Source organism: Carcharodon carcharias, chromosome 11, assembly GCF_017639515.1.
Source record: "Carcharodon carcharias isolate sCarCar2 chromosome 11, sCarCar2.pri, whole genome shotgun sequence".
In the NCBI taxonomy this organism is placed as follows: Eukaryota; Metazoa; Chordata; class Chondrichthyes; order Lamniformes; family Lamnidae; genus Carcharodon; species Carcharodon carcharias.
The window spans coordinates 126,953,337-126,975,237 of NC_054477.1; the positions used below are offsets into that span (position 1 = coordinate 126,953,337).

Below are 21,901 nucleotides of genomic sequence, written 5' to 3' on the forward strand. Positions count from 1 at the left end.
CAAAGATGAGAATGGGAGTTGAGGAAAGCTTGGCTTAGTGGGCACAAGCAAAGGGGGAGTAGTAGAGCCAGCTGAATGGATGTTCTGTACCTCAGTGACAAAGAGGTCCACCTGTTGTTGGGGGTCAGGAATGAGTGCTTCAGAAGGTAATTGGTAATGAAGAAAGGAAGCTGTAGGTTATCTTTGTCCACCAATATGATCCTAGATTACTGCGCCTTTTAGGTAGCTTGATGTGGACAACAACATGATTATATATAACAACTTTAAAGTAGCAAAACATCCCAAAGTGCTGTACAGGGGCTTTATTAGACAAAATTGGATCCCAAGCCATATAGACATATTAGGACTAGGTTCTGAAAGCTTGATTAAATAAGTAGCTATTAAGGAGCGACTTAAGGAAGAAAGAGAAGCATGGCCACCAGTGGTGATGGTTATTAGGGTTGTACAAGAGGCCAGTGCTGAGGGGTGCTGAGATTTTGGAGGGCTGCAGGGCTGGCGGAGGTTATAGAGGTAGGGAGGGGCAAAATTATGGTGGGATTTGAATACAAGACTGAGAACTTTATATTGAAGGAGACCGGCTAAATTTGATAAATGGGTAATCCATATATTAATTATTGCAGTAACCAGCAAAGTAGCTGGTGTCTGTTCTCTAACTGGAAAAAAAAATGACAGTTAAGAATAGGAGACCAGAAATTGCTGTAATGTCTAAGCTTGTGGCAAACAATGTCAATTGAACTTTATGGTTGACAATCCATTATATTTGTGCTACAAATAGTTGGAAGGTTGGTACAATAATGAAGTAGTGACGCTTCAGGCACCTAGAACCTCGTATCCAATGGCTTATCTCCTTAACCAATGAAAGAAAGGGATTGAAAAAGAATGAACAATGGAGGAGGAAACGGTATGAATTACCATGAAACAAAATTATATTCTATTGCAACAAAAAGTTAAATAAAGAGTGGGAAAGGAGGTGAGTTAAGAGTGAAAAAATGGAAAAGGAAAAGTAAGAAATATTTTATAGAATAAGCAGAAGAAATCTTGGCCACACAGCGGTGTTTGGGAATTATTGTATTAATCGTTGAGAAATTTAGGAGTGAATGGCAGGGTAGCTGTGTGAAACATTCTTGATCCACAAAGCAAATTCATCCATCCCGAACAAAAACAGTGCAACCCCAGAGGATATTCTGTTGCATGCTCTCATAGCAGATGGGTGGGAATTTCAAGTTAACAAATGACATAAAACTAGATGGAAGTGTGAGTTGTAAGGAGGATGCAAAGACTCTTCAAGGAAACTGGGAGAGGGCTAAATGAGTAGGCAAACATATGGCAGATGGAATACAATGTGGAAAAATGTGAGGTAGGAAAAACAAATAAAGAATATTTCTTAAACGGTGAGAGTCTGGGAAGTGTTGAACTTCATAGGGACTTGGGCGCCTTTGCTCATGAGGCACTGAAAGCTAACATGCAGGCACAGGAAGCAATTAAGAAGGCAAATGATATGTTGGCCTTTATTACAAGAGTATTTGAGTATCGGAGTAAAGATTACTTACTGCGATTATATAAAGCCTTGGTTGAGTCAGCACCTGGAATATTATATGCAGCCTTGGTTTCTTTCCCCAAGGGAAGATATATTTGCCATAGAGGCAGTGCAATAAAGGTTCACCAGACTAATTCCTGGAATGGAGGGATTGTCCTATGAGGAAAGATTAAATAGACTGCGCCTTTATTCTCTATAGAATTTAGACATTTAAACACAAAATTCTTCCAGGGCTCATCAGGGTAGAGGCAGGCAGGAAGGTTGTTTCCCCTGGCTTGGGGTTGGGTGGGGGGGCTGTTTCCTCTGGCTGGGGGTGGAGGGGGGGTGGTGGGTTCTAAAACCAGGAGACACCATCTCAGAATAAGGGGCAGGCCATTTAGGAGAGAGATGAAGAAGAAATTTTTTAGTCAGTGGGTGGTAAATCTTTGGAATTCTCTGCCCCCGACGGCTGTGGAGGCTCAGCCGTTGAGCATATTCAAGACTGAGATTAATAGATTTCTCCTTTTTAAAACATCCGGGGATACAGGGATAGTGCAGGAAAGTGGTGTTGAAGGAGAAGATCAGCCGTGATCTCATTGAATGGTGGAGCAGACTCAAAGGGCTAAATGATCTGCTCCTGCTCCTATTTCTTATTTTCTTATGTTCTTATGAATTGCTACTTGAAAAATGACCAAAGTCCACCTAGATCATCTACTACTATCCGCGTGGTCGCATGATATATGACAGTGGAGTTGTGCACTAATTATAGATATTAATCTTTATTAATTAGTCTACAATGAATGCAAACTGAAGAGAAATCCTAGAGGTGAAAAGCTTTGGGTATGATAGGTCCAAAGTAATTGTTTTCCTTGAACAAGTTACATTTACCATGTCATGTCTCAAATTACCCATATGTTGTCGTCTGCTATACTCCGGAAAGTCATTCGGTAAAGAATCGTACTGGAGCCAGTCTTTGCTCAGTCTTAACATTTATTTGCAGAATGAAACATTGTAAGCATACATCTCCTAATGCAATCACAGCACAGGTTCAGTAAGTGTCTCGAAATGTCGTCGATTGAAACTCCAAGTAATGGACTTCACCTGAATATAATTAAAAACAATTGGTATTCAATTAACACGGTCCAAAATGTTATTTCCAAGAGAAATGTTATCTATTTTGCACTGAACAAGTGACCCTCTTCTGAGTGTCAAAGCAATTTTGTGTACTGAAAATTACTGCCTTCACTCATCAACAGGAATGACAAGACTGGCACAAAAACGTTACCAAGACAGGTAAAAAAATATATAAAAAGAAACCTCTGGAAACAATACACAACCTATTGGAGTGAAATTCCACAGTTTCATTGTTCCCTTTTTGGGCCTTCGAGCTTGAATCTCCTAAATTATATAACTTAGTGGTCCTAAATGGCTATGTCTGGAATAATTTGTAATGTTATAAATTTCATGATTGTCAGTTCAATGGGGATCTCAAGGTGTGAAGGGACGTTTACTGGCTATGGCAGTGCTAATGGCAGAGTGGTGCATTTTTATGGCAAAGCATTGCTTATTATGTATCTTTTCCTCTGCAAAATGCTGAATGTTGTTTGAAATAAGGGCAAGCACTATTAATGGATCATTATAATAATTCCCAGCAACGTGTTGCATTGTAAAACTGAGATAAATGAACTGTTAGGGTGAAAAACAGAATTTGGAAGCATGTTAAGTTAAGCATGACTCTCAATTTTGCCCCATATAAACCATAAGATGTTGTTTGAAGCCTATTTTAGGGCTTTTGTGTTCCATTCAGATTGTATGTATTTCTTGTTCATTTATTATTTCTTGTTTGTTTGACAGAATATAGAAACTCCATCGCTACAAAATATTACATTCTCTCTCAAACCAGGGGAACTTGTGGCTGTGATTGGGCCTGTGGGTGCTGGCAAAGTGAGTTTTAGTTATGGATTTGTTAAACATTAACTCAGTTCTTTAAGTTATAAATGTATTGTCTGCGGAACCAGGAAATTGTAACATTCACCTAAAAGGTAACTTGGTGCAGAATAGATTTTTGTGTATGCTTTTTTCTGGAATTTCATTCTGTCTTGAGTTTACTATTTCTATTTTTAAATTATTATATGCTTTCTGAGACCCTTTTCCTTCAGTAGTGTCTTCAAGTGGGATTTTTTGAACATACTTTTGTTTTGCTTTCCCCATTTAGGAAAACTGATTGCTTGAATGCAAATTGAGCAGTGATTAAAATGCACTTTTCAGGCACCATGAGAAAGCAATGTTATTACTGTTATCTCACACGGAGTCACTGATCATCTATTGAAAATTGAACAATTTAAATTAGAGCAATGATATTTAATGATTATATTATCAAACTCTTGTCTCCAGTCCTCCATTCTTGCTGCAATACTTGGAGAACTTGCAAAGGAAGATGGTATTCTGGACATCAAAGGCAAAATAGCTTATTGTGCTCAACAGCCATGGGTATTTCCTGGTACAGTCCGGAGCAACATCCTTTTTGGCAAAGAATATCAAAGAGCAAAATATGAAAAGATCATCACAGCTTGTGCTCTGAAGAAAGTAAGTAATGAGAACTTAACTTACACTGATTCTAATGCTGACATAGTATTTTATTTGTATATCAGTTAAATAGTTTGAAAGGGAATTGGCATCATAATCAAGTCTTTCTATTTAGTGAGAGAGAAGATCCAGAGTATGCTTTTATGGTTTGTATCATGATATAATACCCAAATAGTACAGTGAACTAGCTTTTGCAGTCAGCGGCAAAGAAATGGTCTTCACCGCTGATGTTGAAGGGAGCTGTCCAAAGACTGAGCAACTTTTGTGACGTGGACTTCCCCTTCCCTAACATCAATTTGAATTTGCACCAAGCCAAGGGGTGTCTTCAGGCATCCAGCAACAATGATGGCATCAAGCCAGGTACACAGCCAATCACATGAAGAAAATGAGGAGCAAAAACCACTGTATTCGATTTTTAAGTTTTGCAGTTAGCGAAATAAATGATTGGAACATACACAAGCAATTAAGGTAGAAACTATTAAACCATAAACTTTATTAAAACATTTAAAATATGTGGAATTTCCAGACTAAGTTTGACATTCAACAAATATAAAATTACTTTTTCCGGGCCAGTGAGGCTGTTTAGAAGTAACTATGAACTTAGTACCCTGTTAAAAATATAGTTACACCTCAGTAAGGTGTGACATTTTCAAAGGGCTTCGCAGCAATACTAAGAGGGAATGGTTGCATTGTGGTAATGTTGTGGACTAGTAATCCAAAGGCCTGGATTACTCTGGATGCTCCAGAGACATAAATTTAAATCCCACCACAGTGGCTGGTGGAATTTAAATGTGGTTAATTAAAATAAATCTGGAATAAAAAAGCTTGTCTGAGTAATGGAGTATTGTAAAACCCAGCTGGTTCACTCACTAATGTTCTGTAGGGAAGGAAATCTGCCATCTTGACCATGTATGACTCCCTCTGAAATGGCCTAGCAAGCCTTTCAGCTGTATCAAATCACAACTGAAACATCAAATAAGAATAAAACCGGACCACTTGGCATCAATCTAGGCACCGGATGCGGCCAAGTCATATTCTCCCCAGTCAGCCCCGCAAAGCCCTCCCACTAACATCTGACGACTTATGCCAAAATTGGGAGAGAGCTCTTTTATGTATTTTGCTAGCTTTCTTGATCCTATAGTGCATAACTAGAATCATTTAATTACTGTTACAATAAGTTGCCACTGTAAATGCAGAATGCACTTGTAATTTCACGTATTTACCATGTATTCGGCATATATAAAATACAGTTTTATTTGGAATACAAAATCTGTGGAGACTATGCAGCAAAATATGCAAAGCAATCTCCAGTTGCTATTGTCTGTATTTGATGTTTCATATCATTTTAAAAACCTGGCACTATGCCTCGTCAAACTGAAAGTTTCACAATAGTTTGTTGTTCTTTTTGACTCCAGCCCATCGGTTTCTCTCTTCAAAGTGCTCTCAAAAATGATTTTTTTTCTCTCTATCAAAATTCCATTGTTCCTCTTAAATGACATTTTGTCAAATCTGTTTCTACTCTCTCAAAATTTGTCTGCAATCCATACCTCTTAAAATGCATATATCCTTTATTATATAATAAGCACAAGAGCTGACCAAACGCCAATATATGGAAAGCCTCTTGCTTAAAATGAAATCCGCTTACCTTCTTTCCCCAAAGGGGATTTTCAAGATGGTAACTACTGGGGGCAACTGACCTGCAGCTTCCAAACAGCTAAGGAGCATTAATCTTCATTAGATTAAACATTTGATCTATTTTTAAAGCTGCTTTGTCACTTTTTTGAATAATATTATTTGCTCAGTATATGTTGCCAATATAAAGTGATAGATAAACTTGTAATCTCACTGAATACGTGAACAATTTATTCAATGCTCACAAGATGACAACCTGACTGGAACTACCTTTCTGCAGGTTTGAAAAAAATCAAATAGCTCTGTTCTGGCACAGAGAAACAGGGAGTGCCAGCTGTGACCAACTCCTACATCATAACTATTACAAAAGTTTCTGTAGTGTCAGCCCACAAATAAAGTATTCCATGATACACAACTAACACAATTGAGTTTGCCCATTCTGGCTGGCACTGATTATCCTACCTGTCAGCGTAGCACTACCTCATAGCACCTCCCCCTGACATGTTAGTTTGAAAATCCACACCTGAAGGTAAGTTTATTTTAGTTTTTATCTAACCAAGTAACATACATTCCACTAATAGAATGTTGCACAAGAAGTTGTCACATTTGTTTAATTGTAAGGCATGATATTTATGATCCTGTCACTTTAATGACTCTTCATTGACAAAATAAACACATCCATTTCCTCTGCATTATTCTCTGTTGGTGTCAGTTTGTCTCAGTTGGTAGCACACTCTTCTCTTAATCAGAAGATTATGGGTTTAAGCTTCTCTATGGATGTAACATAGATTGACACTTCATTGTAGTACTGAGGGGTGCATCTTTTTAATGGGATATTAAATCAGGTCTCCATTTGTCTGTACGGATAAATGTAAAAGATTCCAGTGCATTATTTATAAAAGAGTAGGTTCCGCTTGTGTCTTACCAACATTTCTCCTTTAAGCATTTTCTTATTGATGTCAGTGGGACCTCCCTATGTATAAATTGAATGTTGCATGACTCTACATTTGCAGCTCTTCAAAGGAAGAATACATTGTGGGTTGTGGCTTGAGATGTCCCAGCTATGTCATCAAGTACTATATAAATTAAGTTCTTTTTCATATCTAATCATAACCTTTACAGTTTTTAATCTCTCTCTGCAGTATAGACAGAAGCACTTTGTAATTGTTATCGCTGGATTAATAATGTCATGAATAAATTAAAAATGCCTTAAAAGAAGAGAAATAGCAATACTTTTGCATTAATATAGTACCTTTCATGAGTGGGGCATTCCAAACTGTTTCTTACCAATAAATTTGAATTGTTAATAGGAAAATGTGGCATGCAAGCAATCAAGGATCGTCCCACAAATAATCCCCAATTAATTTGATTTGGTGGTGTTTGAGGGATGAAAGTTGGCCAAGAGAATTGAAGAGCTTTTGTTCTTCAAAAAGGTGCTGTAAAATATTTTATATCCACTTGTACAGGTAGTCAGAGCCTTGATTTTATTTCTCATCCAAAAGAAAACATCTTTGACAGTGTAGTATTCCCTCAGAACTGCACTGGAGTGCCATCCTAGGTGATGTGTTCAAGTCCTGGAATGTGTCCTAGTAAAATGAAGATTTGTTGGGAAATATGTGTGGTCTCTGTGCTGACTCTCTTTGATCAACTGATCCTTCTCCAACTGCTTAGCCACACTGTCTCTGATTAGATTCCAGTAACTAGGTCTCAATTTTTGTTAAACATGATAGGTCTATAGTTACCTGGTGTCTTTGTCCCTCTCTTGTGTGTCATTTGTAAATTTACAGCACTGTAATTTGTCAATATATAAATCCAATATTTATAACAAACTGGTGTATAACTCTTTTTGAAATTCTACATCCATCCTCGCCTTTTGTAAAGCTGTCAGTGAATTTACAATACAGACTCATTTTGAAGTTTTTGCCTAGCTTCACGACTGAAATGTTGAAAACTCAAGGGACATAATTTCCTTGTAGTTTGTTACAAGGCAGTGGCATATGGGTTTGCAGTTCTCTCTTTATCTGCTGGTAGAATGCAGAATTACATCCTGTGATTTAACAATTATCTAGAATAACAGATTTAGTAACATTACCTTCTGTGATTTGTCGAGTATCCAAGATAACATCTACCAATATAACTGAAAGATGGATACATCTTTGAATGGTAGAAAACCGAGGCTGCTAAATCTTTCTGCTGTTGTGTTTATTTTGAACAGGGAGTTTCTCACAAATTTGCTTCTTCTACTGTACATTCAGTCAGTTCTGAAAAGTTGAGAATCCTTAAAGATTCAGTGCTGTACGCTAGGATTTAAATTGTTTTTCAATAATGCAGGTTTTGTGGTGAATCTCTGTTCTTAGTCTTAATTAGTTCTTAGGGGAGGTGGTGGCATAGTGGCAATGTTACTGGACTAGTAATGCTTTGGGGACACGGGTTCAAATTGCACCATGACAGCTCGTGGAATTTAAATCCAATTAATAAATCTGGAATTAAAGGTTGGTCTAATGGTGACCACGAAACCATTGTCGATAGTCGTAAGAACCCACCTGGTTCACTAATGTTCTTTAGGGAAGGAAATCTGCCACCCTTACTTGGTCTGACTACATGTGACTCCAAACACACAGCAATGTCTTTGATTCTTAAATGCCCTCTGAAATGGCCTAGCAAGCCACTCAGTTGTATCCAACCGCTACAGAATAGTCGATATGGAATGAAACCAGATGGACCACCCAGCATTGATCCAGGCACTAGAAATGACAACAGCACACCAAGCCTAGTCAACTCTGCAGTGTTCCCCTTCCTAATGTCTAGGGGCTCGTGCCAAAATTTGGAGAGCTATCCCACAGACTGGTCAAGCAATAGCTTGACATCATCATATTCACGGAATCGTATCTTACAGACAATGTCTCAACCACCAGCATCATCATCCTTGGGTATGGCCTGTCACACTGGCAAGACAAACCCACCTGAGTTGGGGGCACAGTGGTATGAAGCTCATGGCATCAGATCAAAATTGGGAAGAAAACCTCCTGCTGATTGCACCCCCCCACCCCCACTAGCGCGCACCGCGCCCCCCCCCCCCACCCCCCCTACTAATGAACCAGTACTCATCCATGTTGAATATCACGTGGAGGAAGCACTGAGGGTAGCAAGGGCACAGAATGTAGGAGACTTCAATGTCCATCACCAAAAGTGGCTTAGTAGCATCACTACTGACTGAGCTATCTGCGTCCTAAAGGGGACAGTTCCTAGGCTGGGTCTGCAGCATGTGGTAAGAGAACCAACGAGGGAAATTATACATGACCTCATCCTCACTAATCTGCCTGTCACAGAGACATCCGAGCTTGACAGTGTCAGTAGGAGTGAACACCGCACAGTCCACGTGGATACAAAGACCCATATTCACATTGCGGATACCTTCCATCATGTTCTATGGCACTACCACCATGCTAAATGGGATAGATTTTGAACAGATCTAGCAACTCACAACTGGGCATCCATGAGGCACTGTGGGCCATCAGCAGCAGCAGAATTGAATCTAAACAGAACCTATAACATTCTGGCCCAGCATATCTCTCCCTATATAATTACCATCAAGCTGGGGGATCAACCCTGGTTCAATGGAGAATGTAGGAGGGCATGTTAGGAGTAGCACCAGGCATACCTAAAAATGTGGTGTCAACCTGGTGAAGCCACAACTTGCAAGCCAAACAGCAGAAGAGCATGCAACAGACAGCTAAGCAATCCCACAACTAACAGATTGAATCTAAGCTCTGTGGTCCTACCATATCCAGTCATGAATGGCGGAGGATAATTAAACAACTCAGTGAAGGAGGAGACTCCACAAATATCCCCATCTTCAATGATGGGGAGCCCAGCACATCAGTGCAAAGGATAAGGCTGAAGAATTGGCAGCCATCTTCTTCCAGAAGTGTTGAGTGGATGATCGATCTCAGCATCACAGATTCCAGTCTTCAGCCAATTCGATTCATTCTGTGATTTCATGGAACGGCTGAAGGCACTGAATATTGCAAAGGCTGTGGACCCTTACTACATTCTGGCAATGGTACTGAGACTTGTGTTCCATAACTAGCCATGCCCTTAGCCAGCTGTTCCAGAACAGCAACAACACTGGCATCTACCCAGCAATGTGGAGAATTTCCCAGGTATACCCTGTCCACACAAAGCAGGACAAATCCAACCCAACCAATTACTCGAGGTTATCAGCAAAGTGATGGAAGGGGTTGTCGACAGTGCTATCAAGCGGCACTTGCTCAACAATAACCTGCTCGCTGATACAAAGTTTGGTTTCTGCCAAGGCCATTCAACTTCTGGCCTCATTACAGCATTGGTCTAAAGATGGACAAAAGAGCTGACTCAAGAGAGAAAGTGAGAGTGACTACCATGAGAGTGACTACCCTTGACATCAAGGCAGCATTTGACTAAGTGTGGCATCAAAGAACCCGAGCAAAACTGGAGTGAATCGGACTTGGGGCGAGCTCTCCTAGTTGGAGTCATGCCTAGTCCAAAGGAAGATGGTTGTTGTTGTGGTTCTTGGAGATCAATCATCTCAGTCCCTGGATATCGCTGCAGGAGTTTCTCAGGGTAGTGTCCTAGGCCCAATCATCCTTAGCTTTCATAATGACCTTCCCTCCATCATAAGGCCAGAAGTAGGGATATTCACTGATGATTGCACAATGTTCAGCACCTTTCGTGACTCCTCCTGATACTGTAGCAGTCCGTGTGCTTTTGTCGCAAGATCTGAACAACATTCAGGCTTTGGCTGCTAAGTGGCAACCATCATTCGTGCCAGACAATGACCATCTCCAGCAATAGAGAATCTAGCCATCTCCCCTTTCAATTGCATTACCATTCATGAATTCCCCACCCTCAACATCCTGGAGGTTACCATTGACCAGAAACTGAACTGTGTCTACAAGTGCAGATCATAGGCCGGGAATTCTGCGGCAAGTAGCTCACCTCCTGATGCCCCAAAGCCAGTCCACCATCAATAAGGCTCAAGTCAGGAATGTGATGGAATACTCTGCACTCCCCTGGATGAGTGCAGCTTCATCAACACTCGAGAAGCTCGACACCGTCCAAGACAAAGCAGTCTGTTTCATTGGCACCCCACCCACCACCTTCAACACCCAATCCCTTTAGCACCAACGCACAGTAACAGTTGTGTGTACCATCTACAAGATGCACTGCAGCAACTCACCAAGGCTTCTTCGACAACACCTTCCAAACCCACTACCTTTACCACCTAGAAGGACAAGGGCAGGAGATGCATGTGAAAACCACCTGCAAACATCCCTCCAAGCAATAATTGTGGGGTGATGCACCTGGGCAGGACAAACAAGGCACAGGAATACACGATGAATGGTAGGACCCTGGGAGGTACCAAGGTTCAGAGGGACCTTGGTGTGCATGTCCATCGGTCCCGTAAGGTAGTGGAACAGATAGATAAGGTGGTTAAGAAGGCATATGGAATACTTGTCTTTATTAGCTGAGGCATAGAATATAAGAGCAGGGAGGTTATGCTGGAACTGTATAAAAAGCTGATTAGGTCACAGCTAGAGTATTGCGTGCAGTTCTGGAATCTGCATTATAGGAAGGATGTGATTGCACTAGAGAGAGTGCAGAGGAGATTTACCAGGATGTTGCCTGGGCTGAAGAGTTTTAGTGATGAGGAGAGATTGGATAGACTGGGGTTATTTTCCCTGGACCAGAGGAGATTGAGGGGCATAGATAGGGTAGACAGGAAGGAACTTTTCCCTTTGATGGAGGGATCGATAACCAGGGGGCATAGATTTAAGGTAAGGGACAGGAGGTTTAGAGGGGATGTGAGGAAGAATTTTTTCACCCAGAGGGTGGTGGGAATCTGGAACTCACTGGCTGAAAGGGTGGTAGAGGCAGAAACCCTCAACATTTAACAAGTATTTGGATGCGCACTTGCGATGCAATGGCATACAAGGCTATGGGCTGAGTGCTGGAAAATGGGATTAGAACAGTTAGGTACTTGTTTGACCGGCACAGACTCAATGGGCTGAAGGGCCTTTTTCTATGCTGTAGACCTTGATGACTCTAAGCCATACACCATCCATTGAAAGAGTAAAAAAAACTGTTGAGGAGAAATACTTCCCACAAGAAAGAAATAGAAATTAGCAGCTAAGTCGTCTCAGCATTTGTGCCAGTGGACCAGAAACCATTGACCACTGTCATAGCTGTTGACTTTTAAGTTCACAAGGACACAAAAATGAAAAGGAGCTTAGCTAAAATAATTTAAAACTGCAATATCTACCCTTTAACATGTACTTTGCCAGAGTCAACGATTTACCTTGTGAAGTTGGAACTGTCTTGATGACAACAACTAAAAGTGCCTTGCTATGAAGATAAGTATGAATAAATGTATTTTTAGGACATTCACCAATGGGGTTGATGCTAAGTTTGAGCAGCCTTCAGCCTGGCAGCTATTGAAATGATTATGCAGCCCACCTGAAGTGCCTGCTGGAAGAACTGAGCGGATTGAGAGTCAGGCCTCATTTGCAGTACCTGCAAGCCATGTTTCAGAGTTCACACCAGTCATTGGGCGGGTGAGCCAAATTCCAGTAGCTCCACCATAGAGCCGTACTCGGCATTTTACCCTGGGGGCAGGCACAAGCCAGATGAGTTTTGCATTCTTTCTCCTGGCCCCACAAAAATCTAAAAGAAGTTTTAAAAAAAGACCCCTTTTTGTGAGTGACTTTTATGAACCAAAATTCCTCTGTTCTTTCATTAACTCAGATAAATGTTTGATTTAATAACAGCGTTAGCGCAACAAACTGTGATGGCCTTGGATGTGTGGCTTGCCTTCTCAAATATTTCATTGCTAGCTCTTTTAATCTGCAAGTGTTGAATGTAGGATGATTTATTTTCTTGGCATTGTTCAATGGAGTATATACCTTGATCACTATGTAATCAGCGATTTGATTTATAGCTTTAATTTCCCATTGTTGGAAGGTACACATTTTGTTTCTAGCACATCAAGGTTTTGCAATAAAAGTTGCCCAAGTGAGGAATCTGTGCTCTTGTTATTGCTCTTATTTGTGCTCCTGTCCTCTGGCACTTGAGGAATGGCGAAGTGCCTATGTTACGTTACAGAGGAAAGCACAAGAATTTTAAAGCTGGGTCATATGGCTCAAATGTGTAGCTTTGTTCAGTGTTGTTCATTGTACGATCAGTTTACCCAAACAATTTTTGTAATTGGAACAATGCATGATATAAAAGACTAATAATCTCTGTGTAGTGAACCTATATAAACTGATCTGGGATTCTTAGCTATCAAAATTATTAGCACTTATAGTTTAGTGCATATCCCATGGCATTGCTCACGTGCTGAGGAGCGGATGCCCAGGAATAAGGTGACTGCAGCATGAAGAAGCAATGGCTGAAATCTTTTCATACAAGACAAGAGAATAAGCATTTGGGAAGATGGAGGTTTTGTGTTGTAACCCTGGGAAGAGCAAAGCAGGTAGTATTGATCACAGGGCTGGAAAATATTTCTGAAATGAATGATGACTTGATTCTAATTTTTCATGAGTGGGTTACTGTGCAGAATTATGTAAAAGCAGAGAAAGGAAGCTTGGTTTTTAAGGAATGTAGGAACTTTTTATCCTTAATAAATGCATTTGTTTATTTTTATGCAGTAGAAACACGGAATTGGCTCTGTTTAGAAAATGAAATCCAGGTTTCCTTTGATTTTTTAAATTCTTTCATGGGATGTGGGTGTCGCTGTCTGCACCAATATTTATTACTCATTCCTAATTGCTCTAGAGAAGGTGATGGTTTGCTGCCGCCTTGAATTGCTGCAGTCCATGTGTTCTATGTACATCCACAGTGCTCTTAGGAAAGTTAATCCAGGATTTTGACCCAGGGACAGTGAAGGAACGGTGATATAGTTCCAAGTCGGAATGGCGTGTGGCTTGGAGGGGAACTTCCAGGTGGTGGTGTTCCCATGCATCTGCTGCCCTTGTCCTTCTAGTTGGCTGAGTTTGCAGATTTGGAAGGTGCTGTCGAAGGAGCCTTGGTGAGTTGTTGCCGGGCAAGCGAAGCTGATGGCGCAGGGAGTGGATGTTGAAGGTGGTGGATGGGGTGCCAATCATGTGGGCTACTTTGTCCTGGATAGTGTTGATCTTAAGTGTTGTTAGAGCTACACTCATCCAGGCAAGTGGAGAATATTGCTGACTTGTGCCTTGTAGATAGTGGACTGGCTTTGGGGAGTTAGGAACGAATTACTTGCTGCAGAATTCCAGCTTTTGCCCTGCTCTTGTAGCCACAGTATTTATATGGCTGGTCTAGTTCAGTTTCTGATCTTTGGTAACCCCCAGGATTTTGATAGTGGGAGTCTCAGTGACAGTATGCTATTGAATGTCAAGGGGCAATGGTTGAGTTCTCTCTTGTTGCAGATGGTCATTGGCTAAGACTTGTGTGGTGCAGGTGTTGCATGCCGCTTATAAGAACATAAGAACTAGGAGCAGTAGTAGGCAATTCAGTCCCTTGAGCCTGCCCTGCCGTTCATTACGATCATGGCTGATCTCATTTCGGCCTCAACTCCAATTTCCCGCCCTCTCCCCATAACCTTTCAACTCATTACTAATTAAAAATCTGTATGTCTCCTTAAATTTATTCAGCGTCCCGGCATCTACTGCACTCAGAGGTAGTGAATTCCACAGATTCATGACCCTTTGAGAAAAGTAATTCCTCTTCATCTCTGATTTAAATCTACCACCCCTTAGTCTAAAATTATGGCCTCTCGTTCTAGAATGCCCCAGAAGGGAAAACATCAGCTCCCCGTCGACTTTGTCTATTCCCTTTAGCATCTTATATACCTCAATTAGATATCCCCTCACTCTTCTAAACTCCAGCAAGTATAGGCCTAAACTGCTCAATCTCACCTCATAAGACAAGCCCCGCATCTCTGGAATCAATCTAGTGAACCTCCTCTGAACCGCCTCCAATGCAACTACATCCTTCCTCAAGTAAGGGGATTAAAACTGTGCACAGTACTCCAGCTGTGGTCTCACCAATGCCTTGTACAGTTGCAACAACACTTCCCTATTTTTTTCTCTATTCCTTTAGCAATAAATGCCAAAATTCCATTTGCCTTCCTTATCACTTGCTGTACCTGCATACTAGCTTTCAGCGATTCATGCACGAGGACACCCAGATCCCTCTGCACTGAAGCATTCTGAAGTTTCTCTCCATTTAAATAATAAGCCGCCTTTTTATTCTTCCGACCAAATGGATAACCTTACACTTATCCACGTTAAACTCCATCTGCCATATCTTGGCCCATTCACCTAACTTGTCCATATCCATTTGTAAATTTCTTATTTCTTCATTACAACTTACTTTCCCACCTATTTTGGTGTCATCTGCAAATTGAGCTATAGTACCTTCTATCCCTGAATCCAAGTCATTAATATAGATTGTAAATAGTTGGGGCCCAAGGACCAAACCATGTGGCACCCCACTAGTTACAGCTTGCCATCCAGAAAAAAACCCATTTATCCTGACTCTCTGCTTTCCATTGGTTAGCTAATCCTCTATCCAAGTTAATATATTACCCCTAACTCCATGTGATCTTATCTTGTGTATTAATCTTTTGTGTGGCACCTTACCAAAGGCCTTCTGGAAGTCCAGATATACTACATCTACAGGATCCCCATTATCCACTTTGCTTGTCACATCTTCAAAGAACTCTAGCAAATTAGGCAAGCATGATTTACTCTTCATAAAACCATGCTGACTCTGATGGATTGTATTCTGACTTTCCAAATGCCCCATTACTACTTCCTTAATAATGGATTCCACCAATCTCCCAAGGACAGACATTAAACTAACTGGTCTATAGGTTCCTCCTTTCTGCTTTCCCCCTTCTTTTTGAATAAGGCCGTTAGAATCCAGGGAATTTTGGAATATTATAGCCAACGCATCCACTATCTCCGCTGCCACTTCCTTTAAGATCCTGGGATGTAGGCCATCAAGTCCTGGGGACTTGTCACCCTTTAACCCCAATAGTTTGCTCAGTACCTTTTCTCTAGTGACTGTGATTGCTCTAAGTTCCTCCTTCTCTATATCCTCTGCACTACCTGTTACTATTGGGGTGGTACTAGTGTCCTCCACTGTGAAAACTGAGGCAAAATATTGATTAATAAACATCTCTGTCATTTCTGCATTTCCCACTATTAACTCCCCAGTCTCATCCTCCAAGGGACCAACATTCACTGTAGCTACTCGCTTTCCTTTTATATACTTGTAGAAGCTTTTACTATCAGTTTTTACATTCTGCACTATTTTTATTTCATAATTTATCTTTGCTCTTTTTATTTTTTTTTAGTAACCCTTTGTTGATCTTTAAAAGTTTCCCAATCTTCCAGCCTGCCACTGACCTTTGCAATTTCGTATGCCTTAGTTTTTGCCTTTATGTTATCTTTTAACTTCCTTGCTTAACCATGGATGCTTTTTCCCCCCTCTTACCATCTTTCTTCCTCATTGATATATTTTACTTGGGAGGAATTGAATATCTCCTTAAATATCTGCCACTGTTCATCAACTGTCCTACCTTGTAGCCTTCCTGCCCAGTCCACTAGGGCAAAATCTGTCCTCATACCTATTGTAGTTATCTTTGTTTAACTCCAGAACACCAGAACTTGAAATTCTATCATGCTATGATCACTCTTCCCTAGAGGATCCTTTACTCTGAGGTCATTAATTAATCCCATCTCATTACATAAAACAAAATCCAGAATAGCCTGCTCCCTGGTTGATTCCACAACATATTGCTCCAAGAAAACAATCTTTAAACGTTCTATGAACTCTCCCTCAAGGCTATCCTTGCCAATTTGATTAGTCCAGTCTTTTTGCATATTAAAATCACCCATGATTATTGCCGTGCCTTTCTTACATGCTCCCAGTATTTCCTGGTTTATACTGTGCCCTACTGCTAAACTATTGCTTGGGGACCTATAGATTACTCCCACTAGGGAATTCTTTCCCTTGCTATTTCTTATTTCTATCCAGACTGACTCTACATCTTGCTCTCCAGTGCCTATATCATTCCTCACTATAGTACTGATCTCTTCCTTTACTAACAAAGCTACACCCCCTCCTTTTCCTTCCTGCCTATCCTTCCGAAACTGAGTACCCTTGGATTTTCAACTCCCAAACCTGTTCTCCCTGTAACCACGTCTCAGTAATCGCCACCAAATCATACCTATTTGTCTCTATTTGCGCTGTCAATTCATTAGTTTTATTCTGAATGCTACACACATTCAGATACAAAGCCTTTAAGTTTGCCCTATTGTCAATTTTCCCTACTCGTATATGACTCTTTAGTGCAATATGGCGTTCACACACTCTGTCCCTTCCTTTCACCTTTTGATAGCAATCAGCCTCATCACTAACCTGCACTCTTACCCTCTCCTTAAACTTTGATTTTTTATATTTCCATGCAACTGAACCCTCCCCACCCCACTATTTAGTATAAAGTCCTATCTACGACCCTAGTTATGCGATTCGCCAGGACACTGGTCCCAGCTTGATTCAAGTGGAGTCCGTCCGAGCGGAATAGCTCCCTCTTTCCCCAGTACTGATGCCAGTGTTCCATGAATTCAAACCCACTTCTCCCACACCAATCTTTGAGCCATGCAATCTTTAATCTTATTGACCCTATTCCAATTAGCCCTTGGCTTAGGTAGTAATCAGAGATTATTTCCTTTTTGGTTCTGCTTTTTACCTTAGCCCCTAGCTGCTTGTATTCCCTCAGCGGAACCTCTTTCCTCCTTCTACCTATATCGTTGGTACCTACATGGACTACGACAACTGGATCTTTCCCCTCTAATTCCAAAGTTCCTCTGCGGCCCAGATGAGATATCCTTAACCCTGGCACCAGGTAGGCAACACCACCTTCTGGACTCTTGATCCTGGCTACAGAGAACAGTATCTATTCCCCTAAATATACTATCCCCGATAACAACTACATTTCTCTTTTCTCCTCCCACTTGAATGGCTCCCTGTACCACGGCGCTATGGTCAGTTTGCTCATCCACCCTACAGTCCCCACTCTTGTCCACACAGGGAGCAAGAATCTCGAACCTGTTGGATAAGGGCAAGGGCTGAGACTCCTGCAGACTTCCTGGGTCCATCTACATGCCTCACTCATAGTTGCACCCTCCTGTCCCTGACCACTGGACAAATTTAAGGGAGTTAATCTAAGGGGTGTGACTGTCTCCTGAAACACAGCATCCAGGTAACTCTCCCCCTCCCTGATGTGTCGCAGTGTCTGAAGCTCAGACTCCAGCTCATCAACTCTGAGCCGGAGTTCCTCGAGTAACCAACATTTGCTACGGATGTGGTCACTAGGAACCACAATGGGGTCCACTAGCTCCCACATCATGCAGCTACAACACATCTGGCCCTGCATCTCTTTTATTTAATTAGTTGTTAAATTTGTTTTTAAATTTCCTATTGGTCTTTAGTTTTTCAATCTGTAAAATATTTCTCCTATTTACCTTTAATCTGAAAGCAAGATAGAATAGAGATTCAAAATACACTTTTTAAAATATTTGGAACTCTCTCTCTCTGCTGAGTTGAAGCTGAAGTGTTAGGCCTTCGATCCTGGGCCCCAGTAGTCACCCTTAATCTGAAATCAACTTAGAATAAGTAGTTCAAACTAGCAGTTACTTACCATCCAATGAACCAACGGTTTTCCTGTGTTTTCACTTTTTTTTTCACTTTGCGACGGTGACTGCAGAGAATGCTCCTCACGCACTCTCCTCTAGCTGCTGCTGACTGCCTGTCCCAGGGTCCTCCTCTCGCTCTCTCCTCTAGCTGCTGCTGACTGCCTGTCCCAGAGTCCTCCTCCCGCACTCTCCTCTAGGTGAAGCTGACTGCCTGCCCCAGAATCCTCCTCTTGCACTCTCCACTAAGTGCTGTTGACTGCCTGTCCCAGGGTGGTCCTGTCACACTCTCCTCTAGGTGCTGCTGGCTGCCTGTCCCAGGGTCGTCCTCTCGCACTCTCCTCTAGATGCTGCTGGCTGCCTGTTCCAGGGTCCTCCTCTCGCACTCTCCAGCCCAAACCTAAATGTTGTCCAGGTCTTGCTGCATATGGACACAGACTGCTTCAGTATCTGAGGGGTTGCGAATGGTGCTGAACATTGTACAATCATCAGCAAACATCCCCACTTCTGACCTTAAGATGGAGCAAAGGTCTTGATGAAGCAGCTGAAGATGGTTGGGCCTAGGATACTACTCTGATGAACTCCTGCAGTGGAGTCCTGGAACTGAGATATTACTTCAATCAGCGGAGAGCTTTCCCCGATTCCCATTGACTCTAGTTTTGCTTGGGTTCCATGATGCCACACTCGGACAAATGTTGCCTTGATGTCAAGGGCAGTCACTCTCACTTTTCCTCTTGAGTTCAGCTCTTTTGTCCATGTTTGGACCAATGCTGTAATGAGGTCAGAAGCTGAGCGGCCCAGGCAGAACCCAAACTGAGTGTCAGCAAGCAGATTATTGCTGAGTAGCTGCTGCTTGATAGCACAATTGACGACAGTTTCCATCACTTAGATGATGACCTAGAGTAGACTGATGGGGCAGTAATTGGCTGTGTTGGATTTGTGCTGCTTTTTGTGGATAAGACATAACCTTGGCAATTTTCCACATTGTCTGGTAGATGCCAGTGTTGTAGTTCTACTGGAACAGCTTGGCTAGGGGTGTGGCTAGTTTTGGAGCACAAACCTTCTGTACTATTGCTGGAATGTTGTAAGGGCCCATAGTCTTTGCAGTAACCAGTGCCTTAAGATCTCTGGAGTGTGAGCCTGTGCTGAAACAATTAGAAAGCTTGTGCATGAGCTATCAGGCATAAAAAGCTATAATACCATCGGGTCAAATTTGTAAACTACTCACTTGCTTTCCTATGTACCACCAGTGGAAGGAGAATCTCTCAAAATGATCTATGTGTATGCATCCCCTGAAAGCTTTAAACGTATGAAGTATTCCTTTGATCAAATCAAGCCTTGTTGATGAAACCAATTTAACTGATACTTCTGAACTTCTTGAAAAAAATGCCAAAAGCTTCCTTTATTTTGTGTGTGACTTTGATAGGATTTGGAACTGCTTCAGGATGGTGACCTGACCCAGATTGGAGACCGTGGAGTCACACTCAGTGGAGGACAAAAAGCTCGAGTGAATTTGGCTAGGTAAATGAGGTTCTTACTATACCAGGCTTTGGCTGGTGTCTATAACTCTGCTTATTTAGAAAATGCCTTTGAAGAAAATGGTGAAAATTGCTTTTTATTATGCCAAGTGTAGGTAAACATTTTTTAAGCTATTTCAAGGGCTGCTTTGATTTTTGATGAAAAATCGATTGATGGTCAGTAAACAATTGGCTGAGATCCACATAAAGTCTCTTCTGAAGCCACTTCTTAAGGAACAACACTAGATTGCTATTCAAAGTAGTTTGCCATTCTAGTGATCATCTGACCTGATCATCCCCCTGAATGAAGAATAAACATTTAATTGGACACTTGAGGATAACTTTTTGCGGCATATTTAAGTAGTGCATTAAAATATACTACCCACCTCACATCCACAGTATGCACCAATGATCTTTGCTTATCTACATTTGAACTCTACAGAGGGACATGATAGGGATGGCTCATATCTCCCTTTCTCTTCACCCTAACTATTGAACCTTTGATCATGAGAGTCAGAATGAACGTGACCATTCATAAACTACAGACAGAAGGAATTGAACACAAAATATCCTTGTTTGCTCATGACATTCTATGATGAGTAACCAACCAAACCACCTTGCTCCCAACATTTTTCAAAGTATTAGGCTGGCTCTCCAGTTACAAATGCAATTACTCTGAAACAGAGACTTGTATTCAAGATGTCCCCAAACAAACATGTAAGCCCTAATCCTTTAAATGGCTTGTCTGGCTTTAGATACTTTGTTGTGCATGTCCCCAGAAATGTCGTGCCCTTTACATGGAAACCTTCCATCCCATTCTCTCCAGCATATACGCCAACCTAACCAGATGGAGTAATGTGCTGATATCATTCCTGGGTAGAGTGGAACAAAATAAAAATAAATATTCTTCCTGCTTTCCTATTTCAAATGTTGACAATTAAGATAGCAAATCAACAAGTCTGTGACCTAGATAGTCATCTTCCCACAAATTTCTGGGAAAATAGAGGCCACAAATATATCTAAAGCAAGATGAGGAGCATGGTTTCCCAAGCCTTAAAGACTACTACCGGGAGGCCTGAATCCAAAGGGACTTTAATAGGAACAAAGAAGCAGGAATAGGCTATTTGGTCCCTCAGGCCTGCCCCCCCCATTCCACTAGATCATGGCTGACCATCTACCTCAATGCCATCTTCCCGTTCTATCCCCGAATCCCTTGATGTCATTGGTATCTAGAAATCTAGCAACTCCTGCTTTGAACCTACTCAATGACAGCCTCCATAGCCCTCTGGGGTAGAGAATTTCAAAGCTTCATCACCCTCTGACTGACTGAAGTGATTCCTTCTCATCTTGGTCCTAAATAGCCTACCTCTTAATTTGAGAATCTGTGCCCTGGTTCTAAATGCCCTAACCAAGGGAAGCAACCTTCCAGCATCTACCTTGTCGAGCACTGTAAGAATTTTGTATGCTTCAATGACATCACCTCATTCTTCTAAACTCTAGAGAATACAGGCCCAGTCTCCTCAATTTCACCATCAAAGGGATTAGTTTGGTGAACCTCTTCTGCACTTTCTCTTTCGTCAGTATATCCTTCCTTGGATCAGAAGACCAAGACTGCACACAGCCCTTCAGGTGTGGTCTCACCAAGGCTCTATACAACTGTAGTAAGACTTCCTTACTCCTGTACTCAAATCCCCTTGCAATAAAGGCTAACATACCATTTGCCTTCCTGATTGCTTGTTGCATTTGCATGTTGGCTCTCAGTGACTTATGTACAAGAATACCAGGCCCCTTTTGGACATCGATACTTCCTATGAAGTGTCGAAGAAGAATGATCTGAATTTTCCTACTCTGTTTTCTGTCCATTAACCAATTCTCAATCCATGCAAGTATGTTATCCCCAATCTCATCTGCTCTAATTTTTCTTACTAATC

The 21,901-nt window shown here is 41.5% G+C and overlaps 1 protein-coding gene across 2 annotated transcripts in view; it reads left to right on the forward strand.

The window, feature by feature from the left end:
• Nucleotides 1-21,901, forward strand: part of abcc4 (ATP-binding cassette, sub-family C (CFTR/MRP), member 4) — a 516,215-nt gene that overhangs the window by 156,954 nt on the left and 337,360 nt on the right. For both annotated transcript variants that reach the window (XM_041199134.1, XM_041199135.1), the window contains exons 10-12: nt 3,371-3,460; nt 3,911-4,102; nt 19,880-19,974. In XM_041199134.1, the coding sequence (XP_041055068.1) occupies nt 3,371-3,460; nt 3,911-4,102; nt 19,880-19,974 (377 nt within the window). The remainder of the gene's footprint in view (nt 1-3,370; nt 3,461-3,910; nt 4,103-19,879; nt 19,975-21,901) is intronic.